At 50.2% G+C, this 25765-nt stretch overlaps 1 protein-coding gene across 1 annotated transcript; it reads left to right on the top strand.

Moving 5' to 3' along the window:
- The first annotated feature begins 7385 nt into the window (after positions 1-7385).
- On the top strand, positions 7386-18059 carry IRF5 (interferon regulatory factor 5). Its single transcript, XM_019751562.2, has 9 exons — positions 7386-7510; positions 12498-12703; positions 14440-14629; positions 15050-15108; positions 15577-15610; positions 15799-16068; positions 16307-16699; positions 16788-16906; positions 17212-18059. The coding sequence occupies exons 2-9, from the start codon at positions 12509-12511 to the stop codon at positions 17440-17442; spliced, it is 1491 nt and encodes a 496-aa protein (XP_019607121.1). The 5' UTR covers positions 7386-7510; positions 12498-12508; the 3' UTR covers positions 17443-18059.
- The last annotated feature ends 7706 nt before the right edge of the window (positions 18060-25765 follow it).

Below are 25765 nucleotides of genomic sequence, written 5' to 3'. Positions count from 1 at the left end.
GGTGAAATGCAAGGCTGTGGGAAACCCAAACGTTCTCTTAAAAGGCCCATGCACAGATTCACTTGCTCACAGGCACTCACCTTGGGCTCGAGTGGAGGGATGGTGATTCGGGGGGCATCAGAAGCACACAGGGAGCAGACTGAGGTATGTGGCTTTGAGGCCGGAGCTGGGGGAAAGTTGGCATTTTCCCTGTGTGAGATCCTTCTCCTGTGTAGCCAGGCAGGCAGCCGCCATCTTTAATGTGTTGAGCCCGCCCCCTACACTTATGGCCAAATCTGAATCTGATTGGTCTGGTGAGCTCTGGAGCTCCACCCTGCTGACTTACTCAGACCCTGCCCCATCCAACTCCCCTAATGCTGGAGGCACTTTCTCTGGGAGCAGCTAGTCTCACCTTCATGCACTCTTTCTTAGAAAACTATCAGAGTCCATGGGCCCCAGGCAGGTGGCGACTGGCCTTGGTGTGCTCTGAGACTTTTGCTAAGTAGCTCCAGGCTCAGCACTGGCACCAAACCAGAGTCTACAACCTGTTGATCACAACTCTTCCCACTCTAGTGACTCTCCACCTAACCCAACTTGTGTATACTGCATGAAGCTTTATTGGTGGCTAAATCTTAAGGTAGCCAGCAGGTGGCAGCAGGCCTTGGGATGTCCTGGCATTTTGTGGAGCTACTCCAGGTCGGGTACTGGTGGCAGCCTTCCTCAGTTCATAGCGTGGCCTCTTCCATGCACGTCCAGGGTAGCACAGGGAGTGAACAACCACAGATGGTTTTGTTGCTTCTACCAGGTAGTCCCTGACCAGTCACAAGGAATGGGCGACCTGAGTCCATACCAGAGCCCCTCCAAAGAGGCTCCAAAACCAACATACTTGGGGGTTGGCTCAGACCACAGGAGAGCATCACCCAATTAGCCCCACAAGCGGCACACACAAAAGGTGGTCTCAACAGGCACCAGAGTTTGCTAGGGTGAACCCCACTCAATGGGATAAGTCCCCCACCCTGGCACAGCAGATTGTAAGCTGTGGATGTGGCCAAACCCCACAGCCAATCAGCCTGAGGGCCAATCCCACCTGCTGACATTCCAATAGCAATCAAGGCTCAAATAGAACAGGAGGACACACACAAACCACACAAGGGACACTCCTGGAGAAACTGAAGGAAATAACCTGGGAGACTGTGCCAGGGCCTCACAGGGCACCTACTATATAAGGCCACCTGGCCAAGAATGGTAGACATAACAGATCTACCTAATACATAGAAACAAACACAGAGAGGCAGCCAAAATGAGAAAACAAAGAAATACATCCTAAATGAAAGAACAGGAGAAAATTCCAGAAAAAGAACTAAATGAAATGGAGGCAAGGAATTTGCCAGAGACAGAGTTCAAAACAATGGTTATAAGGATACTAAGGAACTTAGTGAGAACAAAGAGATAGCAAGCATAAAAAAGGACACAGAAACCATATAAAAGAAGTCAGAAGGGAGGAATCCCATACCTGAAATGAAGAATGCACTAGAAGGAATCACCAGCAGACTAGAAGAAGAGACTTGAATCAGTGATTTGGAAGACAAGGTAGCAGAAAACACCCAAACTGAATAGCAAAAAGAAAAAGAATAAAAAAAAAAAAAAATGAGGCTAGTTTAAGAGACCTCTGGGACAACATCAAGCCTAACAACATATGAATCATAGGGAGGAGAAGGAGAAGAGAGAAAGCAAGGGATTGAGAACATATTTGAAGAGATAATGACTGAAAACTTTCCTAACCTGGTGAAGGAAATAGACATACAAGTCCAGGAAGTGCAGAGTCCCAAACAAGGTGAACCCAAACAGGCCCACACCAAGACACATTATAATTAGAATGGGAAAGGTTAAAGACAAAGAAAGAATCCTAAAAACAGCAAGAGAAAGACAGCTAGTAACTTATAAGGGAGCTCCCATAAGAATGTCAGATGATTTCTCAACAGAAACTTTGCAGGCCAGAAGGGATTGGCACAAAATACTTAACATGGTGAAAAGCAAGGACCTATAACCAAGATTACTCTAAACAGCATGGCTATCATTTACAATCGAAGGACAGATTAAGAGCTTCTCAGACAAGAAAAAGCTAAAGGAGTTCATCACCACTAAACCAGTATTACAAGGAATTTTAGAGGGACTTCCTTAAGATGGAAAGAAAGAAAGATCAAAAGTATGAATAATAGGGGGCCGGCCTGGTGGCTCAGGCAGTTGGAGCTCCGTGCTCCTAAAGACAAGCCTGCTGGTTAGATTCTCACATGGGCCAGTGCGCTCTCAACCACAAGGTTCCAGTTCAATTCCTCGAGTCCCACAAGGGATGGTGGGCTGCACCCCCTGCAACTAACAATGGCAACTGGACCTAGAGCTGAATGGTACCCTCCACAACTAAGATTGAAAGGACAACAACTTGACTTGGAAAAAGTCCTGGAAGTACACACTGTTCCCCAATAAAGTCCTGTTCCCGTTCCCCAATAAAATCTTTAAAAAAAAAAGTATGAATAATAAAATGTCAATAGCTACATATCTATCAACAATTACTTTCAATGTAAATGGATTAAATGCTCCACTCAAAAGACATAGGAGGCCTAAATGGATAAGAAAACAAAACACTTATCTATGCTGCCTACAAGAGAATCACTTCAGACTGAAAGATGCACAGAGATGGAAAGTAAAGTGACGGGCCACACATGTTCCCGCAGCTCTGTTTGGCTACCAGCCCCCAAGAGATCCCACGCCTCCCTCCACCACAGACATGGAATGCTCAACCCATGACCCCCACCCAGCCCAATCCTTAGGAGGCCGGAGAGGGGCAGCTGAGCCATCATCACCCCCGCAGTGAAGTGTTGAGAAGCCATGAGGGAAAAATTTCATGCCCCCTTGGCCTCCTCCTATGACCTCACGCCTCAGCTACTCCAGGCCAGCTTCCTCCAGAGAGCCAGAGCCACCCAGAGTCCCCTCCCATCCAGGGTGGCTCTGTCATACTGAGATCCTACCGTCCTGAGATCCAGATGTGAGATGAGGAGAGCCCCCATGCCCTTGGGCTGACCCTGACATCCTGGACAGAACTGAGTTCCCCCCTTTCCCACCGCAGAGGGACGATTGTACTGTCCTAGGGAGGATCCTGAGCCCTAGTTCTAAGCTACAGGGGTGTAAGATGGAGGGGGCTAATAAGCAGCCTGGAGCCTGTGGCCTTCTGCACCCCATATCAGTGATGGAGGGGATGGAGGGCACCTGGGTGGGACCCCACTCCCTGGCGGCGATACCTATGGTCTCTGGGCTTCAACTAGGTCTGCATGGGATATGACAGGACACCAAGGTCCACAGCAGGGTCCTGCGGGGCCGGGGTGGCCTCTGTCCCTACATAGCAGGGGCTCAGCCATTCTGACTGCAGGAGCCCCTGTGTTTCCAGGTCAGACTGCCTCCTCTTTCTTTTCCTCCTTGTCCAGGTGCCTCGTGGGCTACATCCAGTCCTCCAGACAGGCAGGAAGGATGGAGGCCCAGAGCCCTTCCGTGATAGAGCCCAGTGGTGGGAAGTGGCTTTAGTGAAACTCTGAGCTAAGCAGATTTTAGGAGCGCTTGAATCATCTCAAGTGCAGCTGGTGGAGGCAGGGGGGTAACGAAGACGTCTAGATGGAGGACGTGAGTGGCAGAAGAATCAGAATAAGGACCGATGACTATTGCAGTGAGAGGTAGGGAAGGGGAGAGGTGGCCAGGAGTGCGGGGAAGACGCTAAGGCACTGCACTGAGCTAGGAGTGGAATCCCAGGGCAACATGAAGTCTCCACCACAGTTACTTAAAGGGGATGGTGAGAAGCCCAGGCAACAATGAAACCCCAGGATCTGAGAGTTTAAGTGAGAAAGAGACCCAGAGACTGGAGTTTCTGAGCAGTTCCTGAGGGTTTCAGGATCCGCAGGAGCTGTGGATCCAGGGTCCAGAGCAGAATCTATGGAAAAGGGGTAGGAGGGTGGCCGGTTGGCTTCGTTGGTTAGAGCGCAGTGATCACAACACAAAGGTCGCCGGTTTGATTCCCACGTGGGCCAGTCAGCTGCGCCCTCCACAACTAGATTGAAAACAACGACTTGGCTTGGAGCTGATGGGTCCTGGAAAAGCACACTGTTCCCCAATATTCCACAATTTAAAAAAAAAAAATTAAAGAAAGTAATTGTTGATAAGTATGTAACTATAAAACAAAACAAAACGAAAAACAGAAAAGGGGTGGGAGCCAGGTTGCAGGGGATCAGGGAGAGGAAAGGTACTGACCAGGAAGGAAGAGGAAAGTAGTATTTATTAATAGGGCCAAAGGACCAGGGGCCCCGGGCCTGGAAAGGAAGAGGCGTCTGTGCAGCTTCCTAGGCCTCAGGCCCTGGAAACGGAGAAAGAGGCGCTCATTGGGAGAGGTGGGGACATGAGATCTAGAGAGCATCTGACAGTGCTGGTCAAGTGAGGGACTTCCAGGTCACACCCCAGAAAGCTCTGAGGAGGCGGCAGTTAGTCAGAAAAGGGGAGGAAGCCCCAGCTGTGGCATTGATAATAATAAAGCTACACTTGTGTGTGTCAGAAATGGTGTGCACTTTACAGAAGCCAGAGTGGCCAAAGTAAACCTATGCCAGATAACGTCGCATCTCTGCTCGGCTTGCACAACAACTCACAAGCCCCAATTTTGTTACTGAAGCATTTGCTGTCTACCTCACTCCACAGAATGGAAGCTCCAAGAGGACAGGGGATTTAGACAAAATGGACTTTTTGTTTGCCACTTTACCCTGGCACGTAGAGGTGTTCACTGAGCATTTATCGAATTTAGGCCTCACTGCAAACCTGTGAAAGTAAGGTTATCATTCTCACTTAACAGGTGGGAAATGGGGGTTCTGAGAGTGTCTGTGGTTTGCTCAATGTCTGAGTGGTGAAGCCAGAATGTGACTCAGCACTGGGTCCAGCCAACAAGTTCCCAGAAATGGGGGGGTATCTGAGGAACAGGGCAGACTGGGGAACCCCGAGAGCTGGGGCCGGAGGGAGTATATCTCCTGGAGGGTAGGTTTCAGGCAAAGGTAGCTGTCCTCTGCACAGGCCTGTATTGAAGGGGGCAGGTTCAGAGTTGGGTGGGAGGTTCAGCTGCCCCTTGGACCTCAGTCTTCTCTCCCGCCACTCATACTGGGCTTCTTTCAGTTCCCTTTGGTGACACAGCTTGCACACACACACACACACACACACTCTCCCTAGCTTCTACCGAATCAGGCCTCTAACCACACCCTCAATCTGAAGCCTTAGCCAGGGGAAGTGGAGGCAGGGGCCATCCCGTTGGGAGTAAGGGGCCTAGACACACATCTCTCTGGAGGCTCCTGGGGCTGTGAAGGCCACATCCCCATGTTACCCATGTGCCCTGGGGGGAACTGGGAGTGACTGCATGGGGGTCAGTGTAGCCTAACTTCCCCTTTGCTTGTGCCTCACCCTAAGACAGCATCAGCAGGCAAGGGGACCCTTCCATTTTGGAAGAGCCTGAGTGATGCTCTCTGCCCCTGCCCCTTCCTCCCTATGTCCTGTCTCTTACCCAGAGTGGTTCTTGGCTCGGGTTCCCCTGGTCTGGACAAAGCAGGTCCTGAGCAGAGCGGAGCCCCTGAATCACCCCCATCCCTGGAGCCTCACACCAGAGCTGTGCTCAGTAATATCATCTGCCCTTTACAGACAGGGTATGAGAATCACAGGACCTACTTAAGGGGACTTAGCTTGAACGTAAGAGAGTTGGATGGATGCAAGCTCAAGTGTGGTGCTGCTTCCTCTGCACACAGCCCCTATAGGGTTCGTGTTGAAGTTCAGGGCCTTCTAAAGGCGGGGATCTCACCTGAACAAGGGGGACAGGTGTGGGGCAGACTTCAGAATCCTAGTCTCATGATCTTTCAAACTGTATGGGGAGCATTTGACAATAAAAGAAGGCTCTTCCTGACTGTTGCTCCAGCTATATTTTCTAGTCCAATAAATAATAATTTCTATTAAGCATGACTGGCCTCCAGTGAAAAAGGTTCTCATTTTGTGGGAGACCACTTTCAATTAAATAGCAGTTTGATTTTTAAAGAAAGAAATACAACAAAACAATCTACTTAGCTACATTTTCCCCATCCACACTTCAAATTTAAAAAATACGAAATAGTGAAATACTCAGCAGCTATAATACAAATAATAAAATACTGATGTATGATTATATTTCCATTTTATATTAGGGCTACAAGGAGTAGGGGAGAGGGAGAGAGAAGCAGAAGAGAAGAAAACAGACAACACGATGAGTGATGACACAGGTAAAAACGAACTCAGGTTTTCCTAGAGGGAAGGAGAGGGGAGGAGAAGGTCAAAGTTCTGATTCATCAACTGACTAATAACCGTATTTGTTAAAAACACAGGCTCTAAACTTTAAGGGGCAAATAGTGCCTTCTAGAACTTACATATTTTAGTTGCTGTCTAAAATTTAGTCGGTTAACTTGGAAATGCTCTTTATTTTAAAATATTTTTATTGAAAATTACTGTAGAAAACGGGAGTGGTCCCTGAATAAGCTGATTCCAGTGGGAATCAGATATTAAAACCACCAGTGAAACCGGCGAGGAAGAGCTCGGGAGCTCGGGAGGGGAAGCTTTCCAGAGGAGGTGATGCTGAAACACAGTTTGAAGCGAAGAATGTTCCATGAGCAGGAACAGATAGTGTGAAGGTTGAGGCCGGCGAGCGACGCCCATTTATGGCACCGAAGAATGGCTGATGGATGGTCAAGGGAGCGATGAGTGAAGAGGCGTGACAGGTGATTATGATGCTGACCCTGAGGGGCTCCGACGGCGACCAGGGCGGAGGAGCTGGGCGGGCAGGTATGGTGGTCGAGAATTAGAAAGAGGCAGAGCAGCCTGAGGAGCCACGTTTAGCCACTGCGGGCACGTCTAGGGGGGGGTGTCCGGGCCCGGGAGCCAGCGGCTCGGGGTTGGGGGCTGGGATGACCCTCTGAGGGGGAGCGGGCGGGTGGGGCGAGGGCGGGGGCCATCTCGCTGTTGTCCCATCGCGCTCTCTTACATGGCTTGGTTGGTTGCCTGTGTCTGCACGGATCTTGAGCTCCCGGAGGGCGCGGGAAAGCTCCAGGGCCCAACTGAGCACTGCGGCAGGGAGGGGTGGGGTTGTCGAATGACTATTTTGCGGTTCCAGTTGCCGAAGGAGCCCAGTCGTCGGTCCAGGCCACTGCGCTCCCTCGGGTCTCTCCGGAGGCCCGGGGATGCAGTGGGTCCGGCCTGGCCCGAAGCTGAGCCGCGGCCCGCGGTCTCTGGGTCAGTGCGGGGGCCCCAGGGTGGCTCTGTGAGGGAGGGCGGGGCGCTGCCCGCGCACCAAGGCTTGGCGGCCGCGGCCCAAGGGCGGGGGCGGGCGATGCGGAAGTGCCAGGACGGCGGGTGGGAGGCGCAGCTCCGGGACAGCGCAGTCGGCCCCGCCGCCCGGCCCGTGCTCCCGGGCGCAGCCACGCCGGCGCACCGCTGACAGGTAGGTCCCGGTGGCCGCGCGCTCCTCTCTGCGCCAGCCCGGCACCTGCCAGCTGCGGGGAGGAGACTGGAGCCGGGCGGGCACGGGGGAGGGATCGGCGTCCAGCTCGCTTGGCGCGGGAGCTCGGGTGGGAACCCAGTGCAGGGCGCGCCCCGCGGGTCTGGCGGCCTCCGGGGTGTCTCCTACGCCCTGATCACCATAGGGTGTCCCGCACCGGCAGCCTTTGCCCCGCAGGCCCCGGGGAGCCCAGAGGGGCGCAATTCTCTCCCTGCGTCTCGCGTCACCTAGGATGGGGAGCGCCCAGGCACCTGGCAGAAGGGTGGCTTGGGCCAGGGAGGGGCGAGTCCCGATTCTTCCTTTCTGTGCTCCCCGGGGCACCCCTCACCCTTTTGGGTAAGAGGATGAGGTTTAAAGAGTTCATTCTCCCAGGCCAATGGCCGGAATTCGGGCAGCGACTGTGTAGGAAGATGGTGTCAGGTAGAGGCGCCGTCTTTTGACTCGTCGCGGAGAAAGGGAGGCGCTGACCCTCCTAGCAGAGGAGAGGAATCGCAGCGCACAGTATTTCTTGCACTCGTTTCTTTACGTCCTTCCTTCAAACTTAAAAACGAAACAATTAAGAATCTCAAAGCGGAGGAAAAGAGACTAGTGTGGCCGTGACCCCAGAGGGGCTGGAGCGGGTGCCCCCAGGTATCGCGGAAGGGATTGGGGGACTTTCCTGACCTCGCCGCCACTCTGGGCACAGCAGGGCTGGGAAGGGGCGGGGGCGCCACCCGCCGGAGGAGCGGGCGGAGAGGCAGACCCTGAGCCCGCGCTCCCCGGTTGCTCCAGGGGCAGTATGCCCTGGGCGGAACCTGCCGGGAGTTCCAGCGCAGGGTCTGGCCTGGACTCCCGCGCGTCCAGACAGGGGATAAGTGACCAGGAGCAGTAAGGACGCGGGCGGGGCCGATGGAGGAAGCTTGAGGCCCTCTGGAGGTGGCAGCCGTGTCAGAGGCAGAGTCCGCGGCCTCCTCTGAGCTATTGGCCCGGGGCGCTGGGGCTCCCAGCAAGTCTAGGGAGGCATTGGGAAATCACCTTTTCTTACTTTAAGGCCCGACTTTGGGGTTTCCCCCTGCTCCTTGGCCTTCCCCCACCGTGCCCCTGGGAGGAGGCCGAGAGAGACTTCTTCCTGCCGCATCTGCTGCCTAAGCCTCCGCTTGTCTTAGGGTGCGATCGACTCACCTGGAGGGGGCGGGACTTAGGGTCTTGCTGGTGCAGGAACCCCCGCTTTCTCCCTGAGCTTGGCGTGGGGTTTGCGGAGACAATGTGAATCAAAGTCGGGAGATTGCAAAGCGCTTGCTACTCTGCCCACAACCAGGGGCTGCGGTGCTTCCTGCCCTAGGGGTCCTTGGTGCCCGGAGTTCTAGGCTCCTCGGGTCGCTGGCTCCTGGGACTTCAGGGCCTGGCATGAATTGTGGGGCCTCCCCGACCCCAGAGGGACTCCTGGCTGCCCTGCTAGATGCTTCACTTATGGAGGCCCACTCAAGTCCTCAGCAGCCCACACCTCTTTTGGCATTTCCTGGAAGTGGATGCAGGCACTGGTTTTTCCCACTTTCCAGAGCTCAGATTCAGGAAGCTAGGTCTGAGGGTACAGAAATTTCACCGCTGAGAAGGCAGACCCATTCAGCTGTCAACGCAGACCCCTGGCCAGCCCTGTCCTCTGATGGAAAGTCAAGTCCTCTTCCCAGCAGTGTGTGTGTTTTTGTGTGTGTGGGGGGCAGGGGATGTAAAAGAGACTTTCTGAGAGCTGCCCTATTGCTTCTGGTGTCCCTTGGAAATCTGGACAACTGCTTCCATCTGGAGGGAAAGTAGGGATGGGGCACAAAGGCATTAGGATGGTCTGAAGCAGATCTCAACCCACCTCAGGCAAGAGGAAGCCACCTTGGGAAGCCGATGCTGACCCTGGTCCTGGTGCACTTGGCTGCAGGCAGACCCCCTGAGGCTGAAGGATGTTCTGTGTGTGCTGGGCAGACCCTCTCTCGGCCCTGCCGAGGCCGCTTGAAGGGTCTGTACCTTAGTGACGTGAGGCCAGAATTATCATTGCAAAACCTGTGTATTGAACATCAGTGCTGGGCCGGGCCTGGCAGTGGGACTCACCCGACTTCCTCCTTGCCCTGGGCAGAGGAGTAGGCCTTTCTGGTCTCCCACTGCACCACCCCTGACACAGCTGCAGGCCCAACTATGTGTGCGTGGGTCATCAGGAAAGTGGGCCTTCCTTCTGTGTCAACAGAGCTTTCCTCTGTCTACCTTTATTCACTTAGCTGGAATTGCCTGCTACGGGTGACGCTCGCCCCTCTATTCTAAAACCAAGGCCTTTGGGGAGAGGCTACCCAATGCTATGAACCACACTAAATGTCCAACGGCCATCAGCAGACTTAGGGATTGGGGGATGGGCTACGGGGTGAGAGATTGATAATTTGGTCTGGGGGACGCAAATGAGAATTTTTTCTCCATGTCTCTTCCCTCCCCCAGCTCACAGTGAGTCAGGTTTCTGAGTTGTCCTCTCTGGCCACTTTCATTTCCCCTAGGGCTGGGTGGAGGGTGGTGAAGAAAGGGGAACTGAGATACCCCATCTTCTGAGGCTTGGGGGCAGGGCTAGAAGTTTTCCCACCCTCCTTGGCCCAGCCTGGAGCTGGACACTGCTCTGAGGAGAGGCCTGCAAATGGAGACCTCTTAGCAGGAGGTGGCACTTAGCAGCCACAACCCAAAAAGTTACTGGGCAAGGAATTTCAGGGGAAACTGAGGCTCAGTGCTGCAAGGCCAAAGCAGACCTGGAACAAGAGAGAGGAGTCAACCTCCCACTCAGGCAGGCCAGGAAGCCCACCAGGGCAGCAGCCCGGCCTCGGTTGGATGGTTTTAGCTGTTAGAAAGTTCTCCAACCTGGTTCTAGTCTGCCTCAGTGGAAGGTGTTGTGGTGTTGACTCAAACCCGATTCCTTTTGTACACAGGAGCACCTCAAAGATTAAAGATAGCTCTCATCCCCATCCCACTCAGTGCTCACTTCACCACCCAGATACCCCATTTCTTCAGCCATTCCTTCCCTGACAGGCCTGCCCACCTTGGACCCTCACCTGCATTAGAAGCTTCGCATCCTTCCTCTTGGATCTGGTCTCACTCTCTGAGTCAGAGGATGATGCTGGAGAGAGCAGAGCTGGTGGGGTGAGGCAGCTGGAGGACAGAATGCTCCTGGCATCTGGGGTATATCAGTTGGCTGGTGTTTCTTAAATCCTTCTTTGGTCCAACAAATGGCAGGGTTCTGGGTTGGGGGGTTTGTGGAAGGAAAGAGCCAGAGACAGTCCTGCCCTGGAGGAGGTTGTGCTCCCACCTGGAAGGTAAACAAAATGGTAAGGCAGAGCAAGGTAGAGTAAGAGCCCCAAATCACTCATCTCTGCGAGAAAAGTTCAGGACCACCCGTGGTTCCCTGGAGAGTGGGGTGAGTCCTGCCATGCCCACCCCACAAGGGCAAGTGTTGGCACCTGTCTGTATGTTGCGCTTGTTCCAGGCAGCATGCCTACCCATCCCTATGCCACCCTCTTCGCCACCACCCCCTTTTCTTACTTGTGGAGGGTCTTCTGAGGGAATGGAGGTACCAAGGAGGGGGAGGAGCCTTGTCCTGGGGAAGTGTGTGCCCTCTTACACACGCATGCACACCCATCTACTCACTGTGCTCAGAAACTAGAGCCTAGGATAGAGGCAGCCTGCTTTCTCATCCTGCTCAGCCCTTTGTTCTTTACTTGCTGAGTGACAGATTCACCTCTCAGCCTCGGGAGGGGTGGCTTTATGATGGCGCAGCCCTTCTTGCCTCTGATTCTGGGCTCATTGGTTAAGGGCAAGGGCAGGAGAGAAACCACCCGGGGTGGAACTGGGCAGGAGGGGACTCAAGACAGTGAAGAGAAGTTTCAGGTCCTGTGTCTGGAGAGCAGCTGGCAGGTGGAGGGGAGGAGGCAAGGGTTCCACGTGGCCAGCTGGCCTCTGACTAGGGACGCAGGGACTGGCCTGGAGAGGTGGCATTGGCTCCCCATGGGCGGCTGTTAGTCTTCGCCTCTGTAGTTCCCGCAGCTCTGGGCCGCGTGGGTCCAGGCAAATGTTAGGTGCTTACTAATTACTGAATGAATGAATGAATGAATGAATGAATGAATGAATGATGGTCGGGGAGGAACCAGAGTCTAGGAAGTTGATGGCTTTAGAAGGATAGACTCTAAGTCTGGTGGCCGCTGTCCTGGTGAGGCAGGAAGTAGACTGAGTTGGCTGATAGGATTTCTCTCAGGGTGTCCAGGTTTCTTTCAGGATCCCTGAGGGAGACTCAGGAAGAAAGCAGGCTCTGAGGACTGGGTGTGGAAACCGGCCTCCGTGTACACATCTGCCTCAGTCTTGGGCCAGATTTCCTAGTGAGGGAAGGGAGCAGGGTGGGGCAGGGAGAAAGCTAAGCAAGGATGTGGAATCAGCTGGAGGCTGGCTTTAGCCTGACCCCTCAGGAAGCTCTGGAGCACCCATAGCCCCAGTTTGCTTCACTGAGAGCAAGGGGACCCTCCTTTTATCCCTGTGTATCAGCTGTGCATTAGCTATGTGCTGTGCCCTGTGGGGAGGGAGGCAGCGAGGCAGGTCTTGCAGTGGGCGGCCCTGTGACTCTGTGTTGTGCCAGCCTCAGGACAGCTGGGGAAGTGATGCTTTGTCTGGTAAAGGGAGTCTGGGTGGGGCACCCACAGCATTCACTACAGCTGTAACCCCCTCCTTCCTTTGCCCCCAAACACAGCAGGGGCCCAGTGGCAAGAAAGCCGAAGGAAAAGGGAATTGGCTTTGAGCACCTGGACCCACTGGAGAGGCTCCAGCCCCTGGTGATGAGAGGAAGGGAAAGCCACTAGCTGGGTGCCCTGAGTATCCCCATGTCCCTCTGCCAAAGGAGCCTTGAGCTGCAAATCTGCTGATACTCCCCTCTGGCTTTCTTCTGCAGACTCCTTTGCCATGAACCAGCCTGCCCCGGGGGCCCCCCCTCCGCCCCGCCGCGTGAGGCTGAAGCCCTGGCTGGTGGCCCAGGTGAACAGCTGCCAGTACCCAGGGCTTCAGTGGGTCAATGGTGAAAGGAAATTCTTCTACATCCCCTGGCGCCATGCCACGCGGCACGGCCCAAGCCAGGATGGAGATAACACCATCTTCAAGGTAAGCCTTGGATGGACTATTGCCTGGACCTCTGAGGCATCCCCTCCCTGGGGGGGAGGGCCTGCCCCAAATCTCAAACTGGCCACTTACCCAGCTGCCTTGCTGCAGGTGATCGTAGGCCTGGACTAAGGGGATGCAGGCATGACCACAGGGTGTATACCTTTTCTAACCTGATCCCAGAGCAAGGTGGGGACTGATGGAACCCCAGGAGCTTTTCCTGTCACTTTTCTTCCTCTACCTTTTTCTTGTCTCACTCTCATTCCACGTGAGTACACATGCACTGTGCCTGTTTGGTGTGCACATATGCTAAAAGAAGACAACAGAATTCCCCTGTAACTACTCTGCCTATTTTTTGCTTATACTTTTAGTTCTCTGCATATGTATATATATGAGATGCAAAGGTAGAATCAAGCTAGATACGCTATTTTGTAACCCACATTTTTCACCCAACATCAGAACCAGCTTTTCTCTCCAACATATGCCACATCACTTTTAGAGACTGCTGAAGGTTCCATGGGAGGGGTTTAGCACAGTTTATTCACCCCGTCTCAGTTTTTGACACTTCCGGTTGCTTTTAGTGTATCAGTGTTAAAGACCACATTGCTAGGTACTGCCTCTGAACTCTTACCCTTTGCACATCTTAAATGATTTTCTTTGGGGTTAGTTCCTAGCATTCAACATTGCTGGGCCAAAGAGAATGCTTATTTTTAAAGCTTTGGCTATTATATTTTGTACTTTATAAAGCTTTGATATTAGTCTTTGTACTTTATACTTACCTTTTCAAGATTCTTTTCAAATCTGTTTCTTATTTTTGAACAGTTAACATGGTCACACAACTCAAAATTTAAAAAGCATAAAATGGTTTGCAGCAAAAAGTCTCTCTCCTACCCCAGTCCCCAGCAAGCCACCCTCTCCCTGGAAGCAACTAGTATTATCAGATTCTTGTTTATCCTGCGTGAGAGGTTTTTGTGCTTCTACAAACACTTTTCACAAAATGACAGATGTATGCATACTCTCCTGCACCTTATATTTCTTGAAGACCACATCATGCCTGTATATCAAACGCTTCCCCCTTTTTTCTTACTGCCTCCTATCTCATTCTTCAGATTGGCCATAATTTAACCAGCCCCTGTTGATGGACACTTAGGTTACTTGGGGTCTTTTGCTTTTACAAACAGTGCTGCAATAAATGACTTTGTATGTGCAGAATTTTGTGGGGATGCTTCTGTAGGATAAATTCCTAGAAGTCAAATGGAAGTATATGGAGCCTGTCCTAAGAACAGGCACAATTAGTTCTGAGAGCTTTATGGGCCCTTGAGTCTTCACGACCACCCTATGAGGTGGAGTCTATGATGGGGAGACCAAAGCAAAGAGAGACAAAGTGACATGCCCCTGGCACACAGCTGGTGGGTGGCAGTTTCTGGATTCAAACCCAGTCCTGCTCCAGACCCCATGCTCTTACCCACCATGTTGCGCCAGCCTCCTTAGAGATTGTACTTATTTACCCTCCAGGAGCCGTGAATGCAATGCCTTTCAAAGCACCTGGATTTCCTGTAGCTTGTTGGAGCCCCAGGGGCTGGGAAGGACTGGTGTCATATCTCCCACCTGGCAGAGGGGCACTCAGTATATGGCTGAAAGTCTCCCCACACAGCAGCGACTCCCATCAGCCAGGAGGAGCTGGGCTTTGGTGAGGGCTGAGGTTCTCTGTGGTCGCCTGTCTTCTCTTCCTGCCCCAGGCCTGGGCCAAGGAGACGGGGAAGTACACCGAGGGGGTAGACGAGGCTGATCCCGCCAAGTGGAAGGCCAACCTGCGCTGCGCTCTTAACAAGAGCCGTGACTTCCGCCTCATCTATGATGGGCCCCGGGACATGCCGCCTCAGCCCTATAAGATCTACGAGGTCTGCTCCAATGGCCCTGCTTCCGCAGGTATCGTTCCTGGCCCTGTGTGGGCCACCTAGGAGGCTGTGCAGGAAGAACCAGGGCCCTCCAGGGTGCAGTGGTTGGGCACATGCTGCTAGGTCGTTACACCCAGGGCTCCCAAGGAGTGGTCTGGGATAGGTCATTTGTGGGGCCAAGAGTGGCTTGGCATGGACCAGAGCCCCAGGCCATCTTCCTCGGCCAGCCATTCCTGGGCGTGGCTCTTGGCCCAGGGAGCTGAGTGCCATGGGGTTGGGGAGGTCCTTACTGATTCCTGATGGCTGTGCAGCCCTTCACCTCACTGTGTTTGGGCAGCTCTGGGCAGGGGAAAAGCCACAGCAGGAGCTGCCATGCAGAGCCCCTGGGGCCTTCCTCCTCCTCCCCCACTGACTCCCTTCCTGTCTTTCTTTTCTCTCCCTCCATCTGCAGAGTCACAGCCCAGTGAGGATTGCACTTGTGCAGGAGACGGGGAGGAAGAAGAGGAAGAGGTGAGTGAGGGCCCCTCTCCCTGCGTCCGCCCGTCCTGACTTGGTGGGCCTGCTGGGAACATTTCTGCTCTCCTCTGCTCTAGGACCGAGTAGCCCCATTTCTCTGGAGCGTGCTGGGATTCTGAGGATAGAAACAAAGTCACCACCTTGAACCCCCTGGGGCTTTGTTAGTACAAAACCTGCTCACACATTGCCTGACTGAGCCTCACAGCAGTTGGGGCTTAGTACACACTAGACCTGTTCAGAAGGTGGATGTGGAAACCTTGGTACTGAGAGCTCACTGGCCTGCCTGGGATGGCAGAGCTGGGGCTGGAGGCAGAGTCTGGCCTGGGCTAAGGTGAAACCGGGGGAATTGCCTTGTGGTTCTCATGTGTTATTGCTTTAGCATCAGATCAATGTAATAACCTGTCCTCCCTTCTCTCTCTCTCTGGCCTCTTCCCGCCTCCTTTGCCTGTGTCTTCCCTTCAGCTCCAGAGGATGTTACCAAGCCTGAGCATCACAGGTGAGGCAGGGAGGTGGTGTGGTTGGAGGCCTAGTATAAGGAAAAGCCTCAGATACCATAGGTCCCTGGGAGGGGGATGAAGGGAGGCTGGTGGGGAGGCCCAGGGCTGGGAGTAGGTGGGCCCGGGAGGCAGTTCCTAGAAGCAGCATTAAAGCTCTGTCCACCCCCTCTTCCCCGCCCCCCTGTAGAAGCAGTGCAGCCCGGCTCCTCCATGGCACCCTATTCTTTACCCAAAGAGGATGTCAAGTGGCCCCCCACTCTCCAGCCGTCTGTGGTGGTGGGTCCCCCTGCTCCAGACCCCAGACTCCTGGTCCCTGCCGCTGACGACACCGCTGACTTTAGGGTGCTTCTCCCTGAGGTCCTGCCGAGCCAGCCGCCTGGGCCGCTGGCTGCTGGCCTGCCTCCTGCAGGCGAACAACTCTTGCCTGAACTGCTTATCAGCCCCCACATGCTGCCTCGTAAGGACCCATGGGTGGGCTGGGGAGGGTAAAGCTGTGCTGGGGCGGGGGTTGGTTTGCAAGGAGGATAGAGGATGACGAAGAACAAAGACGCCATGCCATTCCCTTTTTGGGTGGGGGGAAGTAAGTAGGAGAGTTGACCACACGACCTAGCACCTGGGCAGAGAAAGTCAGGGGGCTGTAGAATGGGGAGGCGTGGGGCTCACAGACGGCGCGGTCCTGCCCCTCTGCCCCACAGTGACTGACCTGGAGATCAAGTTCCAGTACCGGGGGCGGCCACCCCGTGCTCTCACCATCAGCAACCCCCATGGCTGCCGGCTTTTCTACAGCCAGCTGGAGGCCACCCAGGAGCAGGTGGAGCTCTTCGGGCCGGTGAGCCTGGAGCAGGTGCGTTTCCCCAGCCCCGAGGACATCCCCAGCGACAAGCAGCGCTTCTACACCAACCAGCTGCTGGACGTGCTGGACCGTGGGCTCATCCTCCAGCTGCAAGGCCAGGATCTGTACGCCATCCGCCTGTGCCAATGCAAGGTGTTCTGGAGCGGGCCCTGTGCCTCAGCGGATGCGTCACAGCCCAACCCCATCCAGCGGGAGGTCAAGACCAAGCTCTTCAGCCTGGAGCATTTTCTCAATGGTGAGGGCCCACACCGTGTTCCATCTGGCCTCCTCTCATCCAGGGGCATGGGTCTAGCCTCTGACTAAGCGTCTTGGTCTCGCTGCAGAGCTCATCCTGTTCCAGAAGGGCCAGACCAACACCCCACCACCATTCGAAATCTTCTTCTGCTTTGGGGAGGAGTGGCCAGACCGCAAACCCCGAGAGAAGAAGCTCATCACTGTACAGGTATGTCACCATCTCCCAACGCTCCCAACCCTGCTTTGGCTTGAGTATTGGGTAATCCTGGGACAAACCCTTGTCCCACGGTGGAGGCTCAGGGTCTCCAGGCAGTGTAAACTTGGCGGCCAGAGATAGGCAAGACCAAGGGCTGTCCACACGTAAGTAGCCTTTGTATGAGGTGGACATTTGTGCTCCTTCTTCCTGGTGGATGCATTCCACCCCCCGCCCCCTGGTGGATGCCCTCACGCACAGCTGGATTTGACAGCCCTGCCAAGATTCTCCCTGTCCTGGCTCCTCTCCTCTGCTCCCAGGTGGTGCCTGTAGCTGCTCGGCTCTTGTTGGAGATGTTCTCAGGGGAGCTTTCCTGGTCAGCTGATAGCATCCGGTTACAGATCTCAAACCCAGACCTCAAAGACCGCATGGTGGAACAGTTCAAGGAGCTGCATCACATCTGGCAGTCTCAGCAGCAGTTGCAGCCAGTAGTCCAGGCCCCTCCTGCTGGCCCTGGGCCCTGGCCCATGCACCCAGTTGGCATGCAATGAGGCCACAGACAGTGACTGAAACAGGCTTCTTGGGTGGCTGTGTGGGCTGATGTGGAGGTGACGGCCCCAGTGGGCACCTGACTGGCTGCAGGGTCCTGTGTCTGCGTCTCCTGGGAATGGACTTGGGCCAAACAGGAGAGGGGAGAGAGGCTCGCATTCCAGGTTCTCCCTGCAGATGGAAGGTGACGGAAACTGGAAGCCAGTTTTGCTTTGGGGACTGTCTTCTGGACATGCCTATCCTCTGCCAGCTCTCGTCTGCTGGCTCTGGAGGAACTCAGCCATAACACCGTGAGCAGGGCAGGGGCTTCCCCGACCCCAGGGACCTAGTTGTACAGAGGGAATTGCCCCAGAGTGCACCCATTTCCCTTGGCAGAAAGAGCCAAGTGCTCTGGGCCAGGTCCCCATGTCAGGGCCTCTGCAGAGCCTTGGCTTGATTTTGGGGTTCCCTAGTTTGAGCCTCGCTTCTTCTTCTTTCCCCTTCCTGAGATCAGTACGAGCACTTAGGTATTATACCAGATACTTAAGGCTGGCAGCTACCTCCTTTCTTGAGAGTCTGAGAACCCAGTGTAGAAAGTGGAATTTTATGTATTTTTGGATTAATAAATGTTAAAAACAGACTCAGTTATTTCGTTACTTTATCCAGTACCAGTTGCTTCCATGCTGCTCTATCATCCATTTCTGATGCCAGCTAGCCCTTTTTTCCCTAGGACCTGCCCTCCATCTCGGGCCGTTGACACAGGGAGGGCCTGCCTTCCAGGCTGATGAGTCAGTAGGGCTTCCATAAGCACTCACCTGGCTGGCTGCTTTCCAGAAGGAAGCTGGCTAAAGCAAGGGTGTGGATTTGTAAGTGTGTTCAGAATAGAAAATCCTGTCCAAATAAATTTCCCCGTAAGGAATGGTGAAAAAGGAAGGGCTGGTATTTCAACTATACTTAGGACCATGACAATCTGTTATCCTCCTGTATATCCATATACTATTAAATATATTAGGACAATGCATGCAAACTGTTGGTGATTGTTTGAATGTGGCTCATAGATGTAATTTTCTGGCCTGATCAATTTGGTTGTTTATCTTTTTATTAGGAAGATTTTAAACATTTGTGAAAGTAGGGAGAATGGTATGAAATTCCCATGCAGTAGCTTCAACAATTACCACTTCATAGTCAGTCTTTTTCATTTAAACTACCATCCACACCCCCACCCTGAGATTATTTTGAAGCAAATCCTACACATAACATTTCATGTGTAGTCGGGATATATCTAAGACAAGGACCATTTTGACAAAAACAAAACCACAATATCATCACACCTAATGGGAAGACATCAACTTTTATCAAGTATCTATTGTTTACACATTTAAGGCATTAGATAGATTTTCTTCTCTTGCAATGTAATTGTGGAAGATACTGAATTGGTTCTTCTGCATACTGCTTTTGCCTGGATGCTAGCTGCATGTCTGTTGTTAACATACATTGGCTCCTATATTTCCTGTAAAAGGGTACTTTGATCTAGACTGTCCATTGTTGAGGCTCAACGGGATGCAGCTTTTTCTGTTTTGATTACCTGTTAGTGGGAATTTGAGTTTCTGTCTTTAGTTCGTATACATCATGCTACAGTGAATAGGCATGTGCCTACTTACATCTTTTCATATTTTTGCTGGTGTATCTTAGGTATGGAGTCCCAGAAATGGGATTTCTGGGCCGAAGGGTGCGTGTAATTTTGCTAGATATTGGCAAAATCCTGTAAATCTGAGGGTGCCTATTTCCCCAGTCTCGCCAACCAACTATATTGTTAATCTTTTGGATTGCTGCCAACCTGACAGGTGAGAAATAGTATCTTAGTGCCATTTCTTGTTATGGGCAAGGCTGAGCACCTTTATATGGTGAAGCAGCCTGTGCTGGTTTTTTTTTTTAATAAACAATTTTAGAATAGTTTTTGATTTACAGAAAAGTTACTAAGAGAGTTCCTATAAACCCCACACCAAGTTTCCCCAATTGCTAACACCTTATATTACTATGGTATATTTGCACAACTAATGAAATGATATGAATACACTTATTAACTAAATTCCATTTTTTAATGCAGATTTCATTAGTTTTTAATCTAATATCCTTTTTCTGTTCCAGGATCCCATCCAAGTTATCACATTACATTTAGTCATCACAGCTCCTTTGCCTCCACTGGTCTAAGGATTTCTTTCCTTGTTTTTGACTTTGAGGGTACATTTTGGAAAATCCCCCACTTTGGGTTTATCTGTTGTGTTTCTCACGGTTTTTGTAAGGAAGGCCACAGAGATGAAGTGTCATTCTCACCACATCATACTGAGGGGACATACAATCACCATGATTTATCACTGTTGATATTGACCTTCATTACCTGGCTAAGGTCGTGTTTGTCAGGTTTTTCAACTACGAAGTGACTTCACTACGCCCTTTTCCATGCAGCACATATGTACAGAGGTTTCAGAATTGTTAACTCATACCCCTTTAAGAAATTTTATCAATTAGAGCAGTGCTTATATCGTTCCTTTTGTCTTTAGTCTTAGTTTTCAGTCCTTTACAAATCCTCCCCACTAGCTGTGCCACTCTGTTTCCTCTTTACATTGAAATTAGTTATCAACATTTTTTTTGTTGTTATCAACATTTTAAGATTAGACGGCACATATCAGATTTTCAGCCTCTCAGAAAACTGGCAAACATGGAAACATTGTCTTCCATTCCCCAATGGCAATAATCAGCTGAACCTTTAGATGGGAATGTCCTCCCAGTTCAATAGTCCTCTCGGAGCCTGCTTCACTCTTTTCACTGCCTTGTCCCTGAAGGCATTTGAGTTTGCAACCCTTGACGAACAGTAGAGCAGGGAGACCGAGAATAGATGAATTCTAGAAGCCTGGAAGATTTGCACTAGGTGACCACGTGTGGACAGATGTCCGCAGGCAGCTCAATGGCTGCCGGAAATCTTCCTTGGGCTTCTACTTACTTCTTCTTAAAAATAAAACAGACAGAAACAGCACACCTGCTTCTCATTTCAGAGATGTGTGTTGCAGTAGCCAGTTGTGGACAGACATGCCCCATTCCACAGGTTAAAGGCAGGACAATGCGTGTTGCAACTCACTGCTCCTTAGCGATGCTGGACTTCCGCTTCGCTTCAGAGTAGCCTTTGGCTGTGCTGGTGGCCTCTGCTAGTGTTGAAGTTCAATCCCCAGAAGTGGGATTAATGGGTCCTTCTAAGTATCTTGTTATAGCGCTTATTTTAAAGTATTTCGTCTGGTGTAAGTATTGCTAGCCCAGTTTATTTTTTTTTCCATTTCCATTTTCATGAAATATCTTTTTCCATCCCTTTACTTCCAGTCTTTGTGTGTCTTTCAATTTGAAGTGAGTCTCTTGTAGGCAGCATATTAAGTAAGGGTCTTGTTTACTTATCCATTCAGTCACCCTATCTTTTGATTGCAGCATTTAATCCATTTACATTGAAAGTAATTGTTGATAGATATGTAGTTATTGCCATTTTAGTATTCATATTTTTTTTATCTTTTCTTTTTATTCTTCTTAAAGAAATTCCTCCAACATTCCTTGTAATATGTACTGGTTTGGTGGTGATGAACTCCTTTAGCTTTTTCTTGTCTGGGAAGCTCTTTATCTGTCTTTCAATTCTAAATGGTAGCTTTGCTGGGTAGAGTAATCTTGGTTGTTAAGTCCTGGCTTTTCATCACTTGAAATATTTTGTGCCAGTCCCTTCTGGCCTGCAAAGTTTCTGTTGAGAAATCAGCTGACAGTCTTATGGGTGCTCCCTTGTAGTAACTGCTTTTCTCCTGCTGCTTTTAAGATTCTCTGTCTTTAAACTTTGGCATTTTAATTATCATGTATCTTGGTGTGGTCCTCTTTATTTTCATTTTGTTTGGAAATGTGTTTCCTGGGCTTGTATGTCTATCTCCTTCACCAGGTTAGGGGATTTTTCCATCATTATTTCTTCAAGTAGTTATTTAATTCCTTGCTCTCGCTCTTCTTTTTGGAATTTTTTTTTTGCCATTCTGATTGGGTGTTTTCTGCTACCTTATCTTCTAAATTGCTGATTCAATCCTCTGATTCATGTAATCTACTGCTGATTCCCTCTAATGTATTATTTCAGTGATTGAACCCATTTATTTTTATGTTGTCTATCTTCATTTTTATGTGTACTATCTCTTTGTTGAAGTTCTCACTGAGATCATTGAACATCTTTATAACCAGTGTTTTGAACTGTCTGGTAGATTGCTTGTCTCTATTTTATTTTTTTCTGGAGTTCTTCTCTTTCACATGAGACATATTTCTTTGTTTCCCATTTTGTTTTTGTTTCTATGTATTAGGTAGAGCTGCTATGTCTCCCGCTCTTAGCAGAATGACCTTATGTAGTAGGTGTCCTGTGGGGCCCAGTGGCACCCCTGGTCACTTGAGCCAGGTGCTCCAGGTGTGTCCCTTGTGTGGGTTGTGTGTGTCCTCAGGCTGTAGTTCAGCCTTGGTTGCTGTTTGCATGTCAATGAGAGGGATTCACCCTCAGGCTGACTGGTTGTGAGGACTGACCACAGTGGAGGAGTTATTGTGCAGGGGCTGACCCTATCAAGCAGGATTCACTTTAGCAGAGCGCTGGTGCCTGACCCATCTGCTGTTTGGGTGTGTCGTTTGTGGCGGTGGTTGGGTGGTGCTCTAGTGTGGTCTGAAGCTGGCCACTGGGTGTGTTGGTTCTGGGGTTTCTTGAGAGGTGCTCTGTTGCAGGCCGTTAGTCACTGCCTGTGCCTTGCTTGGAGCTGCCTGGAAGGGCCTAAGCCGCAAACTAAGGCCAACTGCCACTAGTACTGGACTTGGGGCTGCTTAGCAAGAGATACGGGGCATGCCAAGGCCAATACTGCTTGTTTGGGGCTTGTGAACCTTTGAGAGATTTTAGGAAAGTTGGGAGCATGAGCCAAGACAGGGTGTTTGTATGGAAAAGCCACTGGAAACAGTTTGGGTGGGCCCACAAGTTGGGTGGGGCCGGGTCTCAGGAAATCAGCAGGGCAGGATGAATGGTGTTAGCCAGGTTATGAAAACTCAGATATGGTACCTGCCTGCGTCTGCACACTGGCTTGGGTGAGGACTGAACAGAGGAAAGATAGATTCTGCCAGCAATTCTGTCTGGGAGAAAGCTGCCCCTCAAGCCCTTGACCAGAAGCCAGACAATTCAGTTCCTCCACTTAGGTACCCGGCACCTTTCGAGCTTCTGCCTGACTGCTGGAGCTCAGAGCTAGCAAGTCTGTCAGCGAGTAAGTCCGTGTGTGGGGCCTTTAAGAGGAGCGCCTGGGATTCCAGCAGCCCCGTCTCATTTACATACTCTGCTGTGGTTTCAAAACAGCTGTGGGGTCTTCTCTTCCCGACACTGGAACCCTGGGCAGCCTTGTGTGGGGCTGGGACTCCTTGCTCCTGGGGGTGGTGGTGGGGGGAACTCAGCAGCCAAGATATCCCTCCTGATTTTTAATGGTCCTAGGCAGGTGTGGGACCAGCTCATTGTGTCATTGCCCTTCCTACCAGTCTAGACATGGCTTCTTCTGTATCTCCTTAGTTGTAGAACTTCGGTTCAGCTAGACTTAAGGCAATTCTCCATAGTGGTTGTTCTGTAGTTTAGTTGTAATTTTGATGTAGTTGTGATAGGAGGCCAGCACAGCATTTACCATCTTGACCAGAAGAGACTTTGTCTTTTTTAGGGATAATGCAAGCTTCTTAGAACACTTGAATTTCATTCTCCTGCTCCTGATCTATGTGCTTTTGTTGTCCAGTGTATTTTTGTCAGAGGAATGTTCTTGAAAGCAATTTTCTCATTTGCTGATAATGTATCCAGAGAAAATCAGGCACATCTTGCACAATCTTGGATTTTTAACTTCTCTGGATTTTGGCCTTTGCACAACCAGGGCAGTTAAACCAGGGCCACACAAGATGGACACGTACATTCCATTCATGAGGTACTGATGCCATTCAAAAGCTCAAGTTTTTCTTTATCCTACATTCTCAGTTATTGATCTTTATAGTACAGGCACATAAAAATTACAAGTTACTTTCCTTTAGTATCATCTCACTGGAATAGCCCCAATGGGTGATCTGTTTCACATAATCATGACTAAAATTCCTTGGCTAAGCCAGTTGGGGAAAGGGGGAACAGACAATTCTGTGGAGACTTTCTGACAGGTTAAGTTCAGGTGCAAGACTCTCATTCTACTCTCACTAGACAACATCATGCAGGAACACAGTATCTACATTATGGTACCTGATCCCAAACAGTCTTTTTAAATTAAAATATAGGTGGGTGTCCTTACTATACCAAAAAGTAATGACCATTTTAAGAACTAGTCTGAAGCGATCTGAGACGTACAGTAAGCAGTGAGGGCCTGACACTATTACTAAGAGTTCTGGTTTCCAAAGCTAGAGCTGTGATGTTCTCGACATTAATGAGAATATGCATTCCACATACTATTTTTCAGTGGCCAGGGAGAGCTGTATTAAGTCTTCCATGTTTTTTCAGTCCCCGATATAATTTTCTGTTATAAAACCCAAATTCCTTAAACAGAGCAAAGTCAACTACCTATTGCAATAACCTAGGACTGGACCAGGATTTAAAGTATTGCTTACCCAGAAAATGAAAGGGATATCTAGGGTGTTGTGCTGATCCCCAGAATTCGATAATTTACTCTAAACACCGTTTCACATTCAAGTTTTTTCCTCTCCTTCCAATGATGCCTCTTTAGAGTATAACTCTGAGTATAATTGATGTGATGCAGGAAAGAATGTTTCACTGATTCCAAATACTAGATGCAGCTCTGCAGTCAAGGTTATTAGCTCAAAGCCCAACAGTGGTAACCTATTATATGATCCCATTTACATAAAACTCAAGAATATGCAAATTACTCTACAATGACAGAAAGCAGATCAGTGGCCACTTGGGCATGGGAGAGGATAGGCAGAGCCATAAGAAAACTTCTGGGATTAAGAATAGGTTCACTATGTTGATTGTTAATGATTTCATGGGTGTATCCTATGTCAAAGCTTATCAACTGTACGTATAATTTAAATATGTGCAGCTTACTGTATGTCCATTGTACTTCAATATAGGTGTTTTTTACAGACCAAATACTCAGTAGGTTAGGAAATAATCAATCTACTTGGGTGGCCATTGTAGAAAGAACATACCACATTTCTGTTTAACATGCTGAATGACCCATTCTCTTTTCCACTGAGGCTACATGAAAAGATAAAATGAAGAGTTTTAGGATGAATCAGAATAAAAGATGCAGAATGAGCCACTCCCCTGAAATATGAAGGTTTATGGCATTAAGGCCAGGGGACTGCCTTTCAAACTCCATATACAGATGATTAGATAACAACTAAGACTGCTCACTGAAGTGGTCTAGCTGCACCATTTTAGAACTATGAGGCAGTGAAAGGAAGTGAAAACAAACACTGAGTAAATTTTAAAAATTTATTTTTTTCTTTTTCTTTTTTTTTTTTGTTGTTGTTGATTTGTTCTTGAGATGGCTACAACACCAGACAGAACAATGCCTTCATATCTAGTGCCTGTGCAGGGCTGCAACTCCTTTAAATCATTAAGATCTGCTTTGGGCTTCCCTCTCCCGCCTCATACCCATGGAGTCAAATAATTTCCACATTTTTTAACTAAAAAACAGTTAGCCCTGTAAACACTTTTTTCCATATTCCCACCCTCTTTTTTTTCTCTTTCATGTCTGTGGGTGAAACATTAACAACAACAAAAAATCTTAAAAAAAACTAAAACTTAGAATGTACATTTATATCAAACTCACCCCAATTTTGGCTCATCTCCAAGGCTGACAACAACCCAATGTGGATTGGAAGTGGATTTAGAGACTGAATGGGGTGGTCCAAGTTGGGATACACACAAATTTTGGCCCTTGCAGGTCCTAGTATCACTGATGTGACCACGATATAAAAACAGAAAAAGCTCCTTGCTTCCTCCTCTGTCCAAACAACTCTAAAGGTTGTATGAAATGGTTGGGGAGGATGGGAGAAATTTCTACTCACTTTGTTAAAAGAGAAGGGGAAATGGGACAAAGGGGACTATGGGAGAGAAAAGAGGACAAAACAATACAAAACCTTAGATGATCCTGACCGTTATCTTCCAATTACAGCTGTTTAATTCATTTGAATTCATGTTTTCCGTTTCGTGTTTCACAGAAAGTCTGTACTTTTATTTTTTCTGTGTATGCACACATGTGTTAGCATGTGTGTAAGTGTATGTATGTGTGTGTTTCATTTGCTACCAGGCGAATGTTTCAGTTCTGGTTTTAG

This window comes from Rhinolophus sinicus, linkage group LG11 (assembly GCF_036562045.2).
Source record: "Rhinolophus sinicus isolate RSC01 linkage group LG11, ASM3656204v1, whole genome shotgun sequence".
NCBI classification, from domain to species: Eukaryota; Metazoa; Chordata; class Mammalia; order Chiroptera; family Rhinolophidae; genus Rhinolophus; species Rhinolophus sinicus.
Note: the sequence above shows the minus strand (reverse complement) of the source record. Positions and strands in the feature narration are given on the sequence as shown.